Source organism: Osmerus mordax, chromosome 6 (assembly GCF_038355195.1).
Source record: "Osmerus mordax isolate fOsmMor3 chromosome 6, fOsmMor3.pri, whole genome shotgun sequence".
Classification (NCBI taxonomy): domain Eukaryota; kingdom Metazoa; phylum Chordata; class Actinopteri; order Osmeriformes; family Osmeridae; genus Osmerus; species Osmerus mordax.
The window spans coordinates 3,989,877-4,009,122 of record NC_090055.1 but is presented as its reverse complement, the minus strand read 5'-3'; the positions used below and the strand labels follow the sequence as shown (position 1 = coordinate 4,009,122).

Sequence of the window (19,246 nt, the reverse complement as noted above, 5' to 3'; positions counted from 1 at the left end):
CTTTCATCTTGCTAAAGTTGAGAGCTAGTTGCCCCATGTTGAATACAGTAGCTAACAAAACACAAACAATTGTTTCCATATCAAAGTTTATTGCTGACATGCATGTAGAGATCTGATGAAGTACAAAAATATGTCTTTTATACAAACGTGTTTTAATTTCTGTACAATTACCTAGTTTTGTATTTAGATGCCCATATCCAACCAAGCAGCAACACATTTATCCCGCTGGCTTTCAAAAATTACACCTATACATCTTGTCATACACCGTTAGCTATTTTCCAGTTGAAATATTGAGCGAATCCAATACATGATTACAGTGAAGATACCATTTCCCTATTTTAGAATGATGGTGAAAAATAACAGTTTTAGAAGGAGAAAGTTTGTATTAAACGTCTCATCCTGTAAAAAAAAAAAAAAAAAAAAAAAAAGAAAGAAAGGAGAGCTTTCTTGCTGTAGGATTTCCATTTAGACACAAAACTATTCTTCAGTCTAATGTCTCGGGAGAATTGTGACACTCCTTGCAAGTTAGGAGTCATGCAAAATGACTTACAAGGAGCTTGACATCATGCACTGCAGTCCATCTATGCAGGAGTTAACTCTTCCTAAACATCAAACAGACAAATCCAACAGCTAACATGAACACTTATGATGGGAGGGATAATACATTAATACGTCAAGGGATATCTAATATCAACCTACAAGCCTTTATTCAATGGTGTAATTATACAGTACTCGGCCTCAAAGCGTCAGACATTTGCCACGGATCACAACTTACTATGACATCAGTGAAGACCATAGTTTTCACAAAAACCTTTTCAGATGAACAGCTTACACTACCAACTACAATACCGTTTTTTTACCCCAAATTCACATTGCAGTGGGAAAAAGCTAACAATTTCTATAAGATTTTCTTCCAAACGCTATCAACTTTCTTACGCATGTCTGTCTTTACTCTGTGTTGACCACTAGGTATTGGGGTGACCACCAGGCGGCAGCACACTGGTTCGGGCACAACTGTATGCCCACAGCAGTCATGATGGTTCTTTATTTACATACTGACCAGAGAGGAGGCTGTTATGGGTCAGTGTTATAATGCAGACTTTAAATCATAATATGCTACGCTTGTCTTTTGTAAAAAATAGAACTATGCAGAGTCAGTCTCCTTATTAGTGTAGCTTAATCAACCACAAGTTTGTGGAAATGGCAAAACAGGAAACAATACAGACATCAAGACTTCTGAAAGGGAAGAAACAGTGATGGCTGAAGTTGCAAAGTAAAAAAAAAAAAAAAAAAAAAAACATATTGGAACTCAACACTTCTTGTTAAAGCTATGACAGCACAGATACAGATGTCTGAAAAGGAAATTTCTAAACAAGTGAATAAATAATCAAGATATGAAATTGAGAAGGAAAATACAATTTACAACAAGGGACAGAAATGGTTCAACTCCTCTAGTGATGTAATCTGATTTGATATTACTAGATGGAGATATAAGCATGAGTATTGTAGATTGCCATAAGCAAGGGCAGGCGTTAGTGTATTTAGGTGAGGAATTATTTTGGTATAGATGTAAATGCACTTATACCCAAGACCTAACCAACTACCCATTCAGACTGCATTATGCTTTCCTGAATAAATATTACATACTTTTTTCAGTTACCAACAATCATCATCATACAACTCTTCTATAATGGTAAAATAATACATTTGATAGAATTATAAGTAAAGCTAAATGTAATTGGAGACTGATGCTCACAAGGACTCCAATGACCAGTGAACATGAGGGATGACCATCTCACATAACAATGACATTTGGTTCAGTCCATCTCTTTCTCTTATAGATGCCTGCCCTTGTTTTCACAGTGTCTACCAGCGAGGCAAGCTAGATAACAAGGCTGTAGGATAGCTTAAGTGTCTGACCTGGCAAGGCTTGGCATGCATCTACAGAATAGAAGCCTATCAAATACACTTGTCCCACACTGATCTGAGGAGTAATGAGGAGGTGTAATACCTAGAAGTCCTTTGATCTGCCTGAAGGGAAGAATTTTGTAATGCTTGTTTCTTTGTTTGTTTTTTGGCCAAATGGCTAAGAACTGTTTTTTGGAAGTAAAATAATGTATATTATGACTTTTGTGATGGTCTCACGCTAGCTGCCTAAATGCTAGAGAGTATTTCCTTAGGGAAAGCAAAGCAAGGAGAAATGCAAGGTACAAATATCAAAGGTAGCTGATAGACGAACTTTTGCTAGCATATTCAACATGGATAAAAAAAAAGCATAAAATGCTACTTATTATTCATTAATAGAAAGAAAAAAGCTTATTCATGCGATGAGGCCAACCCACTGATGCATAGTAGTGCTTTTTGTCTACAACGGCATCACACTACCCCGGTAACTCATCTTGTTGTCCTCTAAAAACATGGACCTTGGTAAAAAAAAAAAAAGAAAAAAAAAAAGAAGAAAGAGATGGAGAGAGGTAGACTTGAAGAAGATGTAGTTACAGACGGGATCAGTCGTGGTCGTTTTGGTTACAAGGAGACTGAAGAGGGGTGAACAGGGCAGACCTGTGGAGGAGTGTCCACGATCAGGGGATCTCTGAGTAGAGTCAATGTTACCAGGTGGACCGTGGTGGGAGGAAGGCTGCTACATGAGGTCTGGCCCAGTATTGCTTGGGTGGACCAGAATGGTTGGGGATTGGAGTGAAGTCAGGTGGGGGTGTATACCGAAGTCTCAGTAGAACAGGATTACGGTTAATGGTTCACTATTCATCCATGCTCTTTGAAGGGTGTTTTGTGGAGACCCATGTAAGACTGTGCGTCCTGGAACCCTAGATGAGAGCAACAAGAACTGCAAGTTATGCCACCCCCATGTCTTTTGTTGCAATCTCAACCTAGGGCTTGTTCTACCCAAGGTGGGTCTAGGCCAGGCCCCACAAGTGTGGTTAGCTTTGTGGATGTCCTCCTCCGGGCTCCCATGGAATCCTCCACTCCAAGCAGGGGGGGGGGACGGCGGGGGACCAAAGGGTGGGCTGGGGTGTCTACTTTCGAAGAAAACGCTGTGCCAGGAGGGCAGCATCCAGGGGGCTGACGGGCTGGGCGTCGTGACCCAGGCGGCGTACGGGGGGGATGCCGCCGCCAAACTGCCGCTTGCTTAGGAAGCTCTTGGCTTCGTGAATAGTGTTTTTCTCCTCCGCCAGCATCAGCTGCTGACGCATGTAGTTCTCAAACTCGTACTGGGAGGACTCCTCTGTGACTTTCACCTGGGAGGAGACACAAACAGCACTGGATGCTAAGCATCAGGCTACACGCAACTATCGGTAACTAACCAAGTTTACATTTACATTTAGCAGATGCTCTTAACCAGAGCGACTTACAGTAAGTAAAGGGACATTCCCCCAAGGCAAGTAGGGTGAAGTGCCTTTCCCAAGGACACAGCTTCATTTTTGCACAGCCAGAATTGAACCGGCAACCTTCTGATTAGTAGCCTGATTCCCTAACCGCTCAGCCATCTGAAGTTCCATGAACTTCCGCCTAGGTTATCTACTTAAGAGTCTTAGGATTATGAGGGAGTAGATAACCTAGGTGGAGGATTTCAACAAGTTGAGAAAGTGAGGCTTTTTATTTGTATTTTTTAGGGTCACTGAACCTTACCTCCTGTAGATGCTCTGGGTGGTTGACCTGATCATCAATATCTGGTACCACTTGGAGAGGACCGCTCAAAGACGACACAGACTGCCTGTAATACAAACAGTAGAAGGTGCTCATTTGGGGAGGTCAGAGGGGTTGGCAGTTGACATGCCACTTTTTTTTTTTTACTATTTTATAACAACTTTTAGTCAAACTAATTAATCAATAACCCAGCTATTGAAAACCAGGACAAAAGAAAATGCTAACAAAAGATTTTTATTAATTTTTTTCTATTACCTAAATCCTTACTTTCTGTCCTAACTTTGTGCACCTTTCTCACTTGTAATACAACTAGTACACAACAAGGATGGCTATAGCTCAGTGATTTGAGCATTTTGACTGCAGTTCAAGAAATCCCAGGTTCAAATTCCCCCTCTGTAAGTCGCTTTGGATAAAAGTATCTACTAAATGAATAAATTACATTACAATCAACTACAGGTAGGAGGACCCTGAATTGCTGCTCTGGTAACTAGTGACTTGGAAGCAGAAATGCTCCAGTAATACTGTACTTCCACCAAGGGGCCACTGTACCAAAGAACTTATATTGATTGTCCTTCTATACTCTTTGACTGTACTGACCAGGAAGCAATGATGCTGCTGAGGGACTCTAGCACCTCCCCTGCGGTGAGCCTCTGCTGGGGATCCAGCACCAACAGCTTACGAATCAAACACACTGTGCTCTCAGACACACGGCCGTCCCTGGGAAGACACAGGGAGCGGGTTCGTTTGATACGGTGTCAAGTATTATTGTGCAAAAAGGAACAGTCACATACCAAATCAACCAAACACTTGACCTATTTAGCGTGTACATTCAACAGTTCTAGTGTTGATGCAACACAGCGGCAACAACCTTTGACTTCACATTCAAACACATTTAGTTTAAGTTGAGCCTGTGATGTAATCAAAGAGTACAAGGCTGATTGATCAGGGTGATGATGAGAGGGTCTGATTGATCAGGGTGATGATGAGAGGGGCAGATTGATCAGGGTGATGATGAGAGGGGCAGATTGATCAGGGTGATGATGAGAGGGGCAGATTGAACAGGGTGAAGATGAGAGGGGCTGATCTACTCACTCTGGGACTGAGTACTCCGCAGCCTTGATTTTGCGGAAGAGCTCCTGAGGTATGCTGTCATAGAAGGGGAACTGGCCGTACAGCATGGTGAACAGCACGACTCCCAGTGCCCACATGTCGCTGGGTTTACCGCGGTATGGCCGACCTGCAGACAGATGGCAGGGAGACACGTTGATGACATCACAGTCAGATGGCTGAGCGGTGAGGGAATCGGGCTAGTAATCCGAAGGTTGCCAGTTCGATTCCCGGTCATGCCAACTGACGTTGTGTCCTTGGGCAAGGCACTTCACCATACTTGCCTCGGGGGAATGTCCCTGTACTTACTGTAAGTCACTCTGGATAAGAGCGTCTGCTAAATGACTAAATGTAAATGTATCACCGCTTCAACAACAGCCAACGTTTGTGGGTGGTGGTACCATCACAGTGCTTCATTAATTCAATTATTAATTTTTTTTTCAAACTGAAATGAAGGGTGAAGCAGATTAATCTCATGCATGGAATCAATTATTAACAAGGCGAGAACACAACTCTATCGACGATGAAGCAATTCCTTCCCTTAAACCCCTGAAATCTCTGGTCATGTGAGCTGAAAATTCAGTTGGTGGAGACACGGCTCTATTTGACAAGGGATAGTGCTGTAACAGCAGAGCCCCTTCCTTGATTGTCTTTTCCTCCCCCCATGAGGCAATAACGGGAGAGTGAGGCGGGGGGGGTTGACAAGAGTACCTTCCCCCTAGTGAGTCATCAGTGAGTCATCAATGAGTCATCGATGCACCGTTTCATTATAGGCTTGTCATGTCATTCTGATTTATGGATGGCTCTTTACTCCTATCCGTCTTTTGTGATGAGGTGTGGTAAGATAAGGTGAACTAACACCATAGAGACAGACTTTTATTTTCAGCAACTGCCAATCGGCTTTGAATACCGTGAGGTTGAAAATTCATATTAATGGAATTGGGAGGTTATGTACGAAATGCGGTTTGCAACGCAATACATTAGATTATTTGAAATAAATGGAAACATATAAAAGGGAAAACATTTGCACTTAGCAGTTAGTTAGTTCTTGTGATCCAAATGTGTCCTTTCTCTGCATGGTTTTGAGGTTGCGCTCATGATTTGTTGTTTTGCTACATTGTGCCAGTGCTTCTCAACCATGGTCCTGGGGGTACCCCATGCCATGCACGTTTTCGATGTTTACCTCTTCCAACACACCTGATTCAAATGAATGGGTTATCATGCTTCTGCAGAGCTTGACGGCAGCCCATTCATTTGAATCAGGTGTGCTGGGCAGGACTGGGGGGTCCAAAAGGACCAGAGTTGAGAAACACTTATGCACTACTGTAACTGAGACGTTATTGTAAGACTGTAGGATTTGTAAGATTATTGCACAGTAGCATTACTTTGAGTTCACCACCCATTAATTAGCTAGCTAAGAAAGTAAATACAGACCACTCCTTGACTAGGACCACCAAAATACTGTATAACTATGCACTTCTGATCCTTGAATTTTGCACATCGCTTTGAACAAAAACATTGGCTAAATGAAAGGAAATTTGAAATGTTTGCAAAGAAAACACAAAGACACCTGGAACTCCTCAGTGAGTCATCCTTCTTACGATAACAGAAATCGAAAGGAATGATGATCAAATCCATAAGGAAATGTTTTGCCATGGAAATCACTCCAGGATTGTGAAATATTCGCTGTGCTTTTTGACCAAGAAATCAAACATTGTGTGGCTGCCAAACATTACGCAAGCTTCCTGAATGAGGCCCAGTTTCCCAGCTGGTCTCAGATGAACCGGGTTCACCTCCAACAGAAGCTGCCTCTCTTACCTCAGAATTCCCGAGACAACACAAGAGATTACGACCGGACCACAGTTAGCACTTGCACACTTGTTAAAAAGATCAACACGTGATTTTGATGATTTAAATCACCCGTTTGCTAAATGTCTTGATTGTGAGAAAAGGATAAACAGATATAGGTCTGTTAGTAGTAAATGGGGTAAGAACAGGGTAAATGTCAATGACAAGGCGATTCTTTTCAATCTACTGACTTTTTTTTTGCCTATAGAGCTGAGTTTGGAGACAACAAAGAACATTTTGATGGTTTAAACTTATATAATTTATATATTTTTTTTTTTAAATACACTGTTTGAGCACATCTCTTCTTACCGCTCAGTACGTCTGGGCTTATGTAGGCAGGACTTCCTCTCTGGTCCTTCAGAAGGTCATCCTCACTCACCAGGTGCTTTCCCAGGCAGAAGTTGGTGATGGTAATGCGGTGAGTCCTACAATGAAGACACACACAATGAGGGAAGGAGATCTGTGTTTACATCACAAAAAACCTGTGACAGCGGGGAGTCCCACAGGAGGCCGACTTGTTCTGAAATGTCTGCCATACTGGACACGGACATACCAGAGCAGCAACCAGAAACCAGATGAGGAACAACCAGTGCCTATCATAGCCCTTTAATGGGGACTGTTTGGTCACCATCCTCATCATCAAAAGTCACATTCAAAACACCGCAGGCAGATTTGGACTGAACTCAGGCCAGACATGGTGGCGCTGAAAGTCTGAAGATAAACCTCTGTTGCTGGGGGGTATCACACATTGGTTTCTTTGGAAAAATGTTAACTAGACAGATCAAATTTTAGTTCTCTTTGCTTGAGCCATCAAAGGTAAACAAGCTTTGTTGGCATGGTAGGGATGCTATAATACAGGCTTTTAAAATCTATGCATTAGAGAAGACACAGAGCGAGAGCGAGAGAGGGAAAGAAGGAAAATAAAAAGGCCGCAATTATGACAAACATATGAGTCAACCTGTGGCTTGGGATCATTGGTCTGTATGAGTCATTCTGCTAAGCAATGGCTCGTTCACTAAAGAAAAAGGAAAAACCCTACCACTTTAAAATGCGCCCACATGCTGACTTTCACGCAAGTTCATGTGCTTGTACACGGGTACCCAGTTCCAGACACACTTGCTGAGTGTACTGAGAAGCTGGACTGCATCCAGTTTTCACCCACATCCCCTTTATCTTTAAGGCAGGAGGTCAAGATCTTCCCCATATGTTTCACTTTCACATACTGCAGACCTCTTCCCTCTCACTCCACAAAGCTCAACGATACACATCCATGCCTAAATATTGCCTTGCTTCCAATATCATTATAAATTTGGAAAAAACACTTTTTCTAAATATATATATTTTTCTCGAGTCTGATAATGTGCTCGGGCCGTTGAAAATGATTCGTGAGCGCGAGTTTCCCATCACACAGTGGCCCCTCTGATTCACACAATGACAAGACAGGAAAACACAGCGAACGCTTCAAAAGGCTCTCTAGATAAAAGCTCCTTTATGAAGGGCTCTTTCTTTTGTGCACAAGCATCACGACCGGAGCTGCTATGCCTGCTCCAGTGCCACGGCGCTGTTGGCGGTGTTGCAGACTGCGAGTTTGCCTTGTGAGAGGTGGTCCCCTAAGGACTAACCAGACCACACCATGGCCACTTCCTGGTCACATGACCCTGGGAGACAGGAAACCAGAAACCTCAACATCCCCCAATGACCCCCCTCCTCACCATTTCCTGCTCAAAATAAACCTGCTGATGAGACATGGGGTTGAAGACAGGGCATCCTTTGCATGGAGTAAGCCGAAGGAAATACTCGTACAAAAAAAATACTGCTAATTTATCAGTTCAATATTTCATCAGATCAAAAGTGCCCCTGGGTTGAGATTAATTTGATTTGGAGAGGAAAAGAGCAATGTGATCATATTCTGGAAGGCCTCATCGATTCAAGTTTAATGGATTAGCTCATGCATAACCACTGCCTGTCGATATGAATTAAATCACACAAGGTCAAAATGCTATGAACACTAACACAGGTATTAACAGGCCATTTCTTATATTCATGTTCAATAAAGAAACCCCATTTCAGGCTCAATATAAACCCTTAAATGCCCAGAAAGTATTTAGTCAATCCAAACAATGCAGGCAGTGGGGTTGGGAGGGATTCTGTGAGGTGAGAGTTTAAAACATGCAAGCTAATCTTCAACCCAGTGGAAAATTAGATGCCTCATTGGAGCCTGCTGATGAATGTAAACTGACACAGAGACTTCATGACTAGCGCGCACCATTAACACCCAGGTGTGTGTGTGTGTGTGTGTGTGTGTGTGAACTCACAAGGCATGCCAAGTCAAGCTTACAATCCACTCTCCCAATGGAAAAACAGCAAAGAGCCCTGCAGTCTGTCTACAACATTCACTTTTTGCATTAACAGTACCAGAATCTGATAGCAAGAGCCAATGCTTTAACAACGTTACTGTACCGGCCTGAAGGAAGACCTTTACTAGCATAATGGGCTACTTGAAAAGCACGATGCGACAATCCTCTCTTTGGCTGCATCTAGCCTCCCGCTTGCTGTCGATGCAGACACATTCAGGGAGTAGTAAAAAAACACGGAGGAAGACGAAGGCAAGAGAAAGGGAAACAAAGACAAGTCAGACAAAGAGAACGGTAGCATCTGAAAAACGTATGAAAAAAATAAAAAAAAGGAGACAGCAGAGGGAGGGAGTGAGGGAGAGAAGGAGGGAGGGAAGGAGAGGGTAAATAGAGGGCTACGAATGTGACGTGCGTGGCCGTGTGAGTCAGCCTTGAGCTATGGGGCCTTTGGCAGCCCTCTCCTTTGTATCCAGCTGGGACGGAGTGTTCCGCTCGTCTGCCCCCCTCCCCTCCCCCAAACACACTCCTGTTTCATCACCACTCCTGCTGCAGAAACCACCGATGCTTAGAACTTAGCAAGTGCCTGTGTGTCTGTGCGTAACGGTGCAGGAGCAGCCAGGGGAGAGGGCTGACATTTAGATGTATGATCTCACACACAGATGATATGCGATGTGAGTGAATGAGTTGGGCTGTAGGATAAGAGCCTGATTTTTTACACACTCGTGTCTGATATGTGTATGGCTGCTTGGCAGAGATTGCGTTTGCCTGCGTAGGAGGAGACTGGAGATTACTCATTCAATGCTTTTCATACAGTATATAAACAGGCGTGTTTGTTGTGGGGTCCAGAGGGGTGTTTTTCCACTGTTTACCAACATGCACAGAGTGCAAAATATAAATCCAAGGAGTAGCAGAAGTTCCCACAGTAAAAAGTATATATTTGTACCGTCTGCAGTAAAAGGGTCACAGTAAATATGTGTATCCCATTGCCAGGGTGAATATCTAGGCCACACTCAGGTCAAAGCATGTTGGTTGAAATACATTCTTTCTGGGTTTCCAACAGCTTTGAACTCATGTCTCCCATCCCCCTCGCAGCACGCATGCACGGCGTTTGGAGAGGGCTTTACGAACAAGGAGCTCAGCACTCTGCCCAGCCTATCTGATTCACAGCACTCTGGTGACCCGAGGTGCACTTAGTTTGGGGGATTTTGTGTGCCCCCCACCCCATAGCCACCTGACGCTCCCTCCCACAGAGAAGAAAGCAAGGACCGGTTCCTCTCTTTACCTTGCATTTGGTTTCTGTCTCCCTGCCACAACAATCTGACCACAAGGGATGACTCACCAACATTTACTCGACAAGAGAGACAGAGAAAAAGAGAGGGAGACATAGCAAGAGACTTGGGGGTGGAACTAGCTGTAGGCAGAGATGGCTTGTCTGCGATGCAGATTACTTAACCCCTGGTGTGGGTTTAGGGGCAGTTGCTCACCAGATACATGTCACAAGGTCCGACCCCCTCACCTCCTGTAACTTTCTTTCTCATTTCGCTGGGTACAGTGAACGAGACAGCAGGCGCTTACCGTTTATTCAGCACCATGTTGCCCAGCTTCAGATCTCTGTGCACAATGTTTTTCTGAGAGTGGAGGAGGGAAAGGGGCAGAGAAAAGATTGCAATCAGGTTGCATGAACTGTAAGAAAAATAATACTGTAAGAAAAACAACTTGGGAGTGGCACCCCTATGACTCATCCACATAACTATACCAGTCAAAATAATATTATTATTTCGGTCTAGCTGTGAGTACATGACACAACGGAACTATAAAGTTAGTTTGTTCACCAGTAAATATGTAGGCGTTTTAAGGGTGTGCGACTTGCATTAGGACTTTCATCACTTGTCTGAACCTGCCAAATCACTCTAATGATCTTGACTAAAATACAAAACAATCTTCAGAAGCAATATCACTGTGTGTTATTGGATCACTAAGTGACATTGCATTTAGGCCTGTGACAAATCAAATGTTCAGTCTAGAAATTAACTTCCACTTCCGCACAACTAACTCCTATCGCGTTTTTGTTATGGCAAGGCCAGCAAACAAAGAGCAGCTCTATTCCTGTTCGGAATAACAGGAATAGAGCTGCTCAAATTATTCAAACAAATAATTGCTTGAATAATTTGTCAAACACATTTGTAAAAAACTAAACTAAACAAATGGAAAAGATTTGGAAATCAGCTACCGTTCCAATGCACAGAGGGTAAAATTGGAAGCTTGTGCGGGGGTTAAAACACCTTTTATATTAATTTATCGGACATAATAAATGCCGATACAGATAGTTTGGAAAATGCCTAATATCGGCAGGTTTGGAAGGATGTGAATAAGAAAAAGGTTGAGCTGAGCGGCGGGGCCAACGATCTGTGCCTCACCTTGTGCAGGGCTTCCACGACTCGGACCACGTCATAGAAGATGACGATGGCCTCGCGCTCGCTCAGTCTTTTCTCCTTGATGACGTAATGCTGCAGGTTGATGAGGTCGGCTGTTTTGTCGCTGAAGTCGTGGGCGCACAGGCAGTCCAGCACCAGGCAGATCCGCTTCTTCATCTTTCGCACTTTGTTAGACTCCAGATCCTCCACGATCTCGTACGCCCGGTCCTGGAACGTGATGAATATGTAAGGACACATTAGGCACACAGGGGAGTCAGATGGCTGAGCGGTTAGGGAATCGGGCTAGTAATCAGAAGGTTGCCGGGTCGATTCCCAGCAGTGAAAAATTACATAATGTCCCTGTACTTACTGTAAGTCGCTCGAGATAAAAGCATCTGCTAAATGACTAAATTTAAATTTAAATATAATATGCACGTTCCAAACACTTCAATCTGGTAAAATTGTCAAATTTACTGTGGTAATGTGGGAGCTAGAGTCTAACCCATACAGGATACATATCCACAACCCCACAAACAAAAAACAAACAAAATTGATCCTCAGCCCCACTCCCGCCCTCAGCTCTACATTGATTACTGGATTGGTCTGTGAGAGCATTTAGAGACGGCTGGGCCTCCGAAGAGATTCATTATTAACTGGTCCTCCTCTACGAGTGGAGATGCACTATAATAACCAAATCAATACTGCAAGCTTGAATGAATCACGGCTCAATGCTGCTATTCTAGGAACACGAATCCAAGAGAACAGGGGAGGATGTGAAAGAGAGAGGCAGATGGAACAATAACAACGTTACAAGAAATTATAGGAAAAGAGGGGGTGGTGGGAGGTGAGTCACAATGAATGGAGGCTGTGAGAAGAACAGATCTGGGCCCTTCCATCATTTACACAATACAGCCCTAGAAGTATACGAAGGGTACTTTGTTAAATGAATACAAAAAAGCCTGTCCTAAGTCCGGTAGGCTGATTTGATGCAAATAGTTAGTCACGTGACCCTCCGACAGCAAAACAATGTCAATACGGATAGAGAGAGAGTGTGTATTTACCTGGAACAGGCCGTGATGGTGCACCACCCCATCCTGGTTGTGGAGCAGGGAGAGAAGAGAGTACTCTGTGTGCAGCAGCATCTTTCCCTGCCTCTCCTCCTGGGTCTCCCCTGCTGCGTCCCCAACCCTCTCCTCCAGCGTTAGGATCTACAGGTCGAGAACAGTGTCAGATGGCTGAGCGGTTAGGGAATCGGGCTACCAAATCAGAAGGTTGCCGGTTCGATTCCCGGCAGTGACAAATGACGTTGTGTCCTTGGGCAAGGCACTTCACCCTACTTGCCTCGGGGGGAATGTCCCTGTACTTACTGTAAGTCGCTTTGGATAAGAGCATTTGCTAAATGACTAAATGTAAACAACACGAGTCAGGGATCCCGTTAAGAGGAGTTCAGAGGTCACCACCCCAACAAAACCAAATCAAGTCTCTGGGAGAGGACGGTGAAAACCGTGAAGTACGGATTCAGCAGTTGCCCACGGCTTGCATGGACGACCAAACCGTCTCATGCGTTAGTGGATCTCATAAGGATGTATTTTTAAACAAAGGGGACTTACAAAAGGCTTGCAGCTTTGCCACATAAACCAACATGTATTAGTAAACGTGCCTGTTGGACATTGAGGAGCTGCGCCCTGTGGGTGAGGGGGGGGGGGGGATACTACCCCACCAAGGGGGCTGATGAGTAACCAGGTGGGAGAACGCCTGTTGCCCTTTCTCCTCCTAGGCACCCTCATGTCAAATTGATTCTTGGATTGCCCCTATAAACAAATAGTCTCTGCAGTTTACCATCAGCCCCTCTGCTCAAACAGGGTCATAAAACAAACACAGACAAAGATGTCTGTTCATGTGTCAGGTCAAAGGTTCGAATGGCTGTTGGGACACAAGCTATTGTTGTTTGGTGTGTCAACTGTTGAACTGGGGTCCAATTGCGGATATTTCCACAACAAATTAAACAGTCGAGCACAGCGGTAGCAGAGTGTGTTATGTCCTCACCTTTAGCTGGTAGAAGTCATCTGTACTGTCTTTCCTGGCCAGACATTGCACTATGCTGGGCACGGGTGAGTTTCCCAGACGAGGCCCTGCAGCAAGAGGAGAGAACAGCTGCATGAACAAAAGGTATGGGGTAGGGGAATGTCCTCCTGCAGCAAGGCTAACAGACGATGCAATGTGTGCAAGCACTCATTACCCATTAGCACCTTTAAGATAAACACTTGCTTAAGCACACTATGCTGTGTAGAGGTGTTGGTGGATTTGAGAATTTGAAGAGATTTCCCTTTTTTTTTTTTTTTTTAAGACAGAGGACAAACTACAACGAAGGCTAGATATGGAGCTTTCTACCCCATTTCAAGTGGCTCTGAAATAAAATTCTTAACATTCCTGCCTCACGCACAAGTCCGCCCCTCCCACCTCCCCCTGGATTTCTGTGCGCACACACTAACCGTCACCTCTCCATATACTTCATATAGACACAATTGACAGACACATACTATTACAGTCCCCCTTTCATGCACTAAGGACTAAAAGCCAGGCTGCTCTCTTCTCCTACCGAGGACAAACGGCCCGGCTCTCTTAGCGTTGCTGCCAGATATCCCAGGACACAGGAGCTTGCTGGCCCTTCCTGAGGTCTCTCCAGGCCCCCTCTCCGCAGAGCGCCGCTTAGACATGCTGGAGCTCTGTAGGGAAACACAGCAAAGCAAATAAGATTATGTTCAGATAAATATAGGCGACGGTGAGGAGGATCGACACGTGACCATGAGGTTAGGCTACCTCGCGGACGGGTTGCTACAACGGAGTTAAGTCGCAGGCTGAACTACGCATGATCCAAAATAACATCAATGCAGACTAGCATCGACACTCATAAGATAGTCTTTAGTCCTTCTTGAAAGGACGTGAGGATTCAAGACTTAACATTTGTGGCCACAGCCTGATTGAGATTGTTAAGGCTTGGTATATCTAAGCACACCATCTTGTTGTACAACAGACTACAGAGAGGGTGGACAACAGATTAGGCTGCCCCTCCCAGGCCTTCTCAAAAAACCCTCCCACCAATTTACATTTAGCAGACTCTCTTATCCAGAGCGACGTACAGTAAGTAAAGGGACATTCCCCCGAGGCAAGTAGGGTGAAGTGCCTTGCCCAAGGACACAACGTCATTTTTTTCACAACGGGGCATCGAACAGGCAAGCTTCGGTTTACTAGCCCGATTCCCTAACCGCTCAGCAACCTGACTCCCTTTAACAACATCTCTGTGTGAACAGAAGGTCATTACAGGTCCATTCAGATGACGGCCACTGGTGTGAGGTTGGACACTTCAGATTCAATCTCAGAACACAGTATAAAATTGGGCATGTGCTAACACAAAGTGACTAATGCCTTTGTGAAAATACAAACCTTGCAAAAGAAAAAGCAGATCCTCCAAAAGAGGATATAGAAGACTACACGTTCAGTAGTCAGGCTGTGGCACAATAACATCAATAAAGGGAATTACATTTTTTATGCGTGGTTCTGTATATTGCACTTGCGGTGCACTTGAAACATCCTTCCAATCTGCACAGTAACTAGTTTTATTTTGTAGCCATTGCAGCTTTATCCATCCATCTTGTGTGTTCCTGAGGTACGACTCCCTCTTAAAAAGACATGGATATACACACACACACACTGATGCATAACAACGCAAACATGCATATTCTGTCATGGCGCAAAAATGTATGCCAAGTCTTTATACCTTGATGAGAACAAACAATACTAACAAGTGAACCTCAACCTATGACATGTGATGACACAATGACAGACCTGTGGACCTCTGTTTGGCAAGAGGTGTGTGCTTTCTTTGCTGATAATGAGTTCCTATGTGATGAAACCATTGCTAGTTCCCGTAACAGGGAAGTGGTGCCTCGATGTGACACAAGATGAGTCATCCACAGTTGCCCTGGGGTTTCATGGGCTAACATTCCAAAAGGGTGTGTGGGGGGGGGGTGGGGGGGTGGGGGGGCTGGAGGTCAAACATGAAATGAATCCCCTAGGGTCAGATATGGCTATAGGGAGTCAGGTGGCTAAGCGGTTAGGGAATCGGGCTAGCAATCAGAAGGTTGGGCAAGGCACTTCACCCTACTTGCCTCGGGGGAATGTACCTGTACTTACTGTAAGTCGCTCTGGATAAGGGCGTCTGCTAAATGACTAAAAATGATCTTTATCATATTAGCTACCAGTAGGAAATGGTTTATATATAATGTATATCAAAATGTGCATGAAAAAAACATTTATCTGCCGGCTGCAGGCAGATAAATGGACAGGCACAAAACAGGACCAGCTAGAAACATTCCAGTGAGGTGATGCAGAGTGATACACACTAGAAGCATCTGCTGAACTATAAACATTGCATTTGAGACACCTTGCTGCTTCAACATGCTCATCGTGAACGTACGCAAGAGAAAGCTAGCACATCTTTGGGCTACATCCAACATCGTCTAAATGTTTCGATCTTGGTTGTACCAAGAGAATTAAAAACAAGAAAAGAAAGACACCTTTCTTTTTCCTAGCAGCACCACCACCACCTCACAGTTTGGTGTACCTGACCTATGTGGATAATGTAGGCAGGGCACAGTAATTCCAAGTACAAGGGAGTCAGGTGGCTGAGCGGTGAGGGAATCGGACTAGTAATCCGAAGGTTGCCAGTTCGCTTCCCGGTCATGCCAACTGACGTTGTGTCCTTGGGCAAGGCACTTCACCTCGGGGGAATGTCCCTGTACTTACTGTAAGTCGCTCTGGATAAGAGTGTCTGCTAAATGATTAAATGTAAATGTAATTCTCACTCCCATGAAGATTCTTTTTCAGCTCAAACAGCAGATGCTGACATAGTCATGTCTCTCGCCCATCTGTCTATCTGTCTGTCACCATCTCCCTTGTCAACACCCATGGAGGCCTATAAAATCTGTTTTTAATTTTACAGCAATTATGGCATTATCTCATTGATATTGAGTAATTAAGTCACCTCAGCCAGCCACAAACGTGCCATTGCTTAGGTTATGGTTAACATGTGCTCCATTATCTCCAGAACATTCATGCCCTTGGGACCACACACCTGGTGCTTAAGAACAGTGACAAATCTTGGCCAATTCACCCTACCGGAGATCAATGAACCTTGAACCTAAAACATTATCCATCATGCTTATATGATTACACTCCGTGACTGCATTACTTGCAAAGGTGAATGTTTGTCTATGGGTCATTCGCTATCCAATAAATCACTCCTTTCACACCATCTCAGATCATTCTTACTAGTATTCTGACAATTTGTGACATTCAAATATACAACTTTACTTAATCAAACAGACATTATAGCCTGAAATATTGTCTGATTTTGACCCAATACACATTCAGTTATTTAAAGTAAATATCACGCTGATGCAAACGTATTAAAACATAAAGAAAGCAAATATCTTAGCCTATCATTGCACTCTATCAAAATGGTTAGTTAGAGCATATTTGAAGGCGATGGAGATTGTATTATGCATAGGAATGCCCTTGGTCATACAAGGTTATCAATATTAAATATACAACAACATAAAAAACACCCGTATACGAATGTACTATATAAATGTGACAATGAAGCCTTGGGTGTGTTTGAGTGTGGGTACTAAGTACAGATTAAATAAACAACAATAAATCAAATCCAAACATGTGCACGACCACTTTGCCTGCCACTACCGACAGTGCTTGATGACGCTTTCCACATTCTGATCTCATGTCATGCCCGGCATGAATCTATCAGTTATTGCACCGTCCGGGTTACCCAACAACACAAGGGATTTAGCAAATGTTCCTAACAGCACCATTTTTTGACAGACAAAAGCTTACGCTAACGCACAAGCTCGTTGCAAACAAAGACATGAAGCACAGAGAATGTGATGTGGCCACGGGCATGTTAGCGCAATGTACTAGGGACAGAGTTGGCGTCAGCAAAGATAGCCCGAGCTAGCCAGCTACAACAATGTAATTACCGTTACCTTTTCACACATCGATAATTTTCCTAAATAGACAAAAGCAACAAAAATAGACATGATTATATGCGCAATTCGTGACTAAACCATATAACCTACGTGGTCAAAACAGGAGGACACACTAGGTCACTAGTTAACCAAAGTGCACTAGCTACAGTAGCTAAACAAAGTGTAGTGGCTAGCTAGCTACTGCTAGCGCGAGCTCGTTCGCCACCTTTCTAGTAGGGGTCTTTAACAGCAACTTACCTCGAGCCAAACCGCAGAGGAAAGTCTGCTTCGCTTTGTTACAACATGGACATTCCTCTAAAATCCTGATATCTATGCATATGAATTTGATGTTCCAACAAAACAGAACGCTTAATGTTAACTTACAGCCAAACAGGTTTTGTTTGATACAGCCACTATTACCGAAATGAGTTCTCAGGAAAAGCCTATCGTCAACTCTCCGATCGCATCTTTCCACAGCGACAGTACCACCTGACAACGGATATGACGCAAATTGCATGAGTGACAGACTTTCCAGCCAATAAAACAGTCAAGTTTTTATTTCTGCGATGTCCAGCCCCAGAAGATGATTGAACGTTTGATGATGAGATTTTACTGTAGTGCAGACTGTTGTATTTGTGATATATAATTATTTCCTTTACCAATGCATTGGCATTGTTAAATACGTTTATAATGTATTTAACGAGAATCTAACATTAAACTATCCATTCACATCAAGTCATGTTGACTCAGTGTAGTAGAAAATTTAAGTATGTCTCAATAAATGAGTCTTGTAGCATGAACAGGACTGTAGGCCTTTAAAGTAGCTGGACTAATACACTTTATTCAGCACTACAATAAACTAGATATTGCACTAGATATTTGCAGATCAAAATATTCTTGGTGATAAAATGATAACTCTCATAACCCTCCCATACGATCAAGTAAAACTGAAGAACCCGATCCAAATTTAGAACCCCTCGTATTGAGCAATCATCCTGGCCCACGACTACCAGTTTCAAACCAGTGGGCAGGTGCGTGGTATGCTTGTAAAGCAAGCAAGGGCAATCTAAAGGGCAGTGACTGATCTAGGTTACACAGGTTTCCTGTTTTGACTCAGCATAGAATGTGCCTTAGGCCACATGAAACACATGTCAGCCTTTGGGTTTAACAGTCCAACCCACTGTTATTTGAAGGAAACTGTGAATCATACCTTGAGAGGGGTCTCAAGGCATGAATGCCTCTTATGGGACTGAAACATTTCAATGCATTACAGAAACACTACTGTGTAGTGCAGTAAAACCGATGCAATCCTTTGCCCCACTGAATTTATTATTAGATATGTATATTCTGTCTGCTTGTGCCTTAATTTCGTTGCACGTTTCTGTGCAATGACATGTTTTCTAAGTGTCACTAAGTTCCCCCTTCCCCATTTTCATTCAGAGATGTCTCCGCATGACATTACCATAGCAATCCTTGTTGTAGGCCATTAGGGTTAGTAGTAATGCATGGCAGAGTATTTCTGCATGCATAATATCAGATGAATATGCCATATGTACTATACACAATGGGATATTACTTTGTTAGATAAAGTTAACCTATTCAGGTAAACACATTTACATTTAGTCATTCAGCAGACGCTCTTATCCAGAGCGACTTACAGCAAGTACAGGGACATTCCCCTCGAGGCAAGTAGGGTGAAGTGCCTTGCCCAGGGACACAACGTAATTTGACACGGCCGGGAATCGAACTGGCAACCTTCAGATTACTAGCCCAACTCCCTCACCGCTCAGCCACCTGACTCCTAAACACCATGAAG

The 19,246-nt window shown here is 43.7% G+C and overlaps 1 protein-coding gene across 2 annotated transcripts; it reads right to left on the bottom strand.

Annotated features, from left to right (window-relative positions):
• Positions 1 to 75: 75 nt before the first annotated feature.
• stk40 (serine/threonine kinase 40) lies at positions 76 to 17,868 on the bottom strand. 2 transcript variants are annotated; one of them, XM_067238657.1, is made up of 11 exons: positions 17,689 to 17,868; positions 13,989 to 14,115; positions 13,436 to 13,521; positions 12,451 to 12,597; positions 11,393 to 11,617; positions 10,551 to 10,603; positions 6,931 to 7,046; positions 4,759 to 4,903; positions 4,264 to 4,383; positions 3,649 to 3,733; positions 76 to 3,257 (listed from the first exon to the last, which is right to left on the bottom strand). In XM_067238657.1, the coding sequence occupies exons 2-11, from the start codon at positions 14,104 to 14,106 to the stop codon at positions 3,036 to 3,038; spliced, it is 1,317 nt and encodes a 438-aa protein (XP_067094758.1). In that variant the 5' UTR covers positions 14,107 to 14,115; positions 17,689 to 17,868; the 3' UTR covers positions 76 to 3,035. The 2 variants fall into 2 exon arrangements, with proteins under 2 accessions (XP_067094758.1, XP_067094759.1); XM_067238658.1 differs by having other exon boundaries at positions 3,216 to 3,286.
• Positions 17,869 to 19,246: the final 1,378 nt, after the last annotated feature.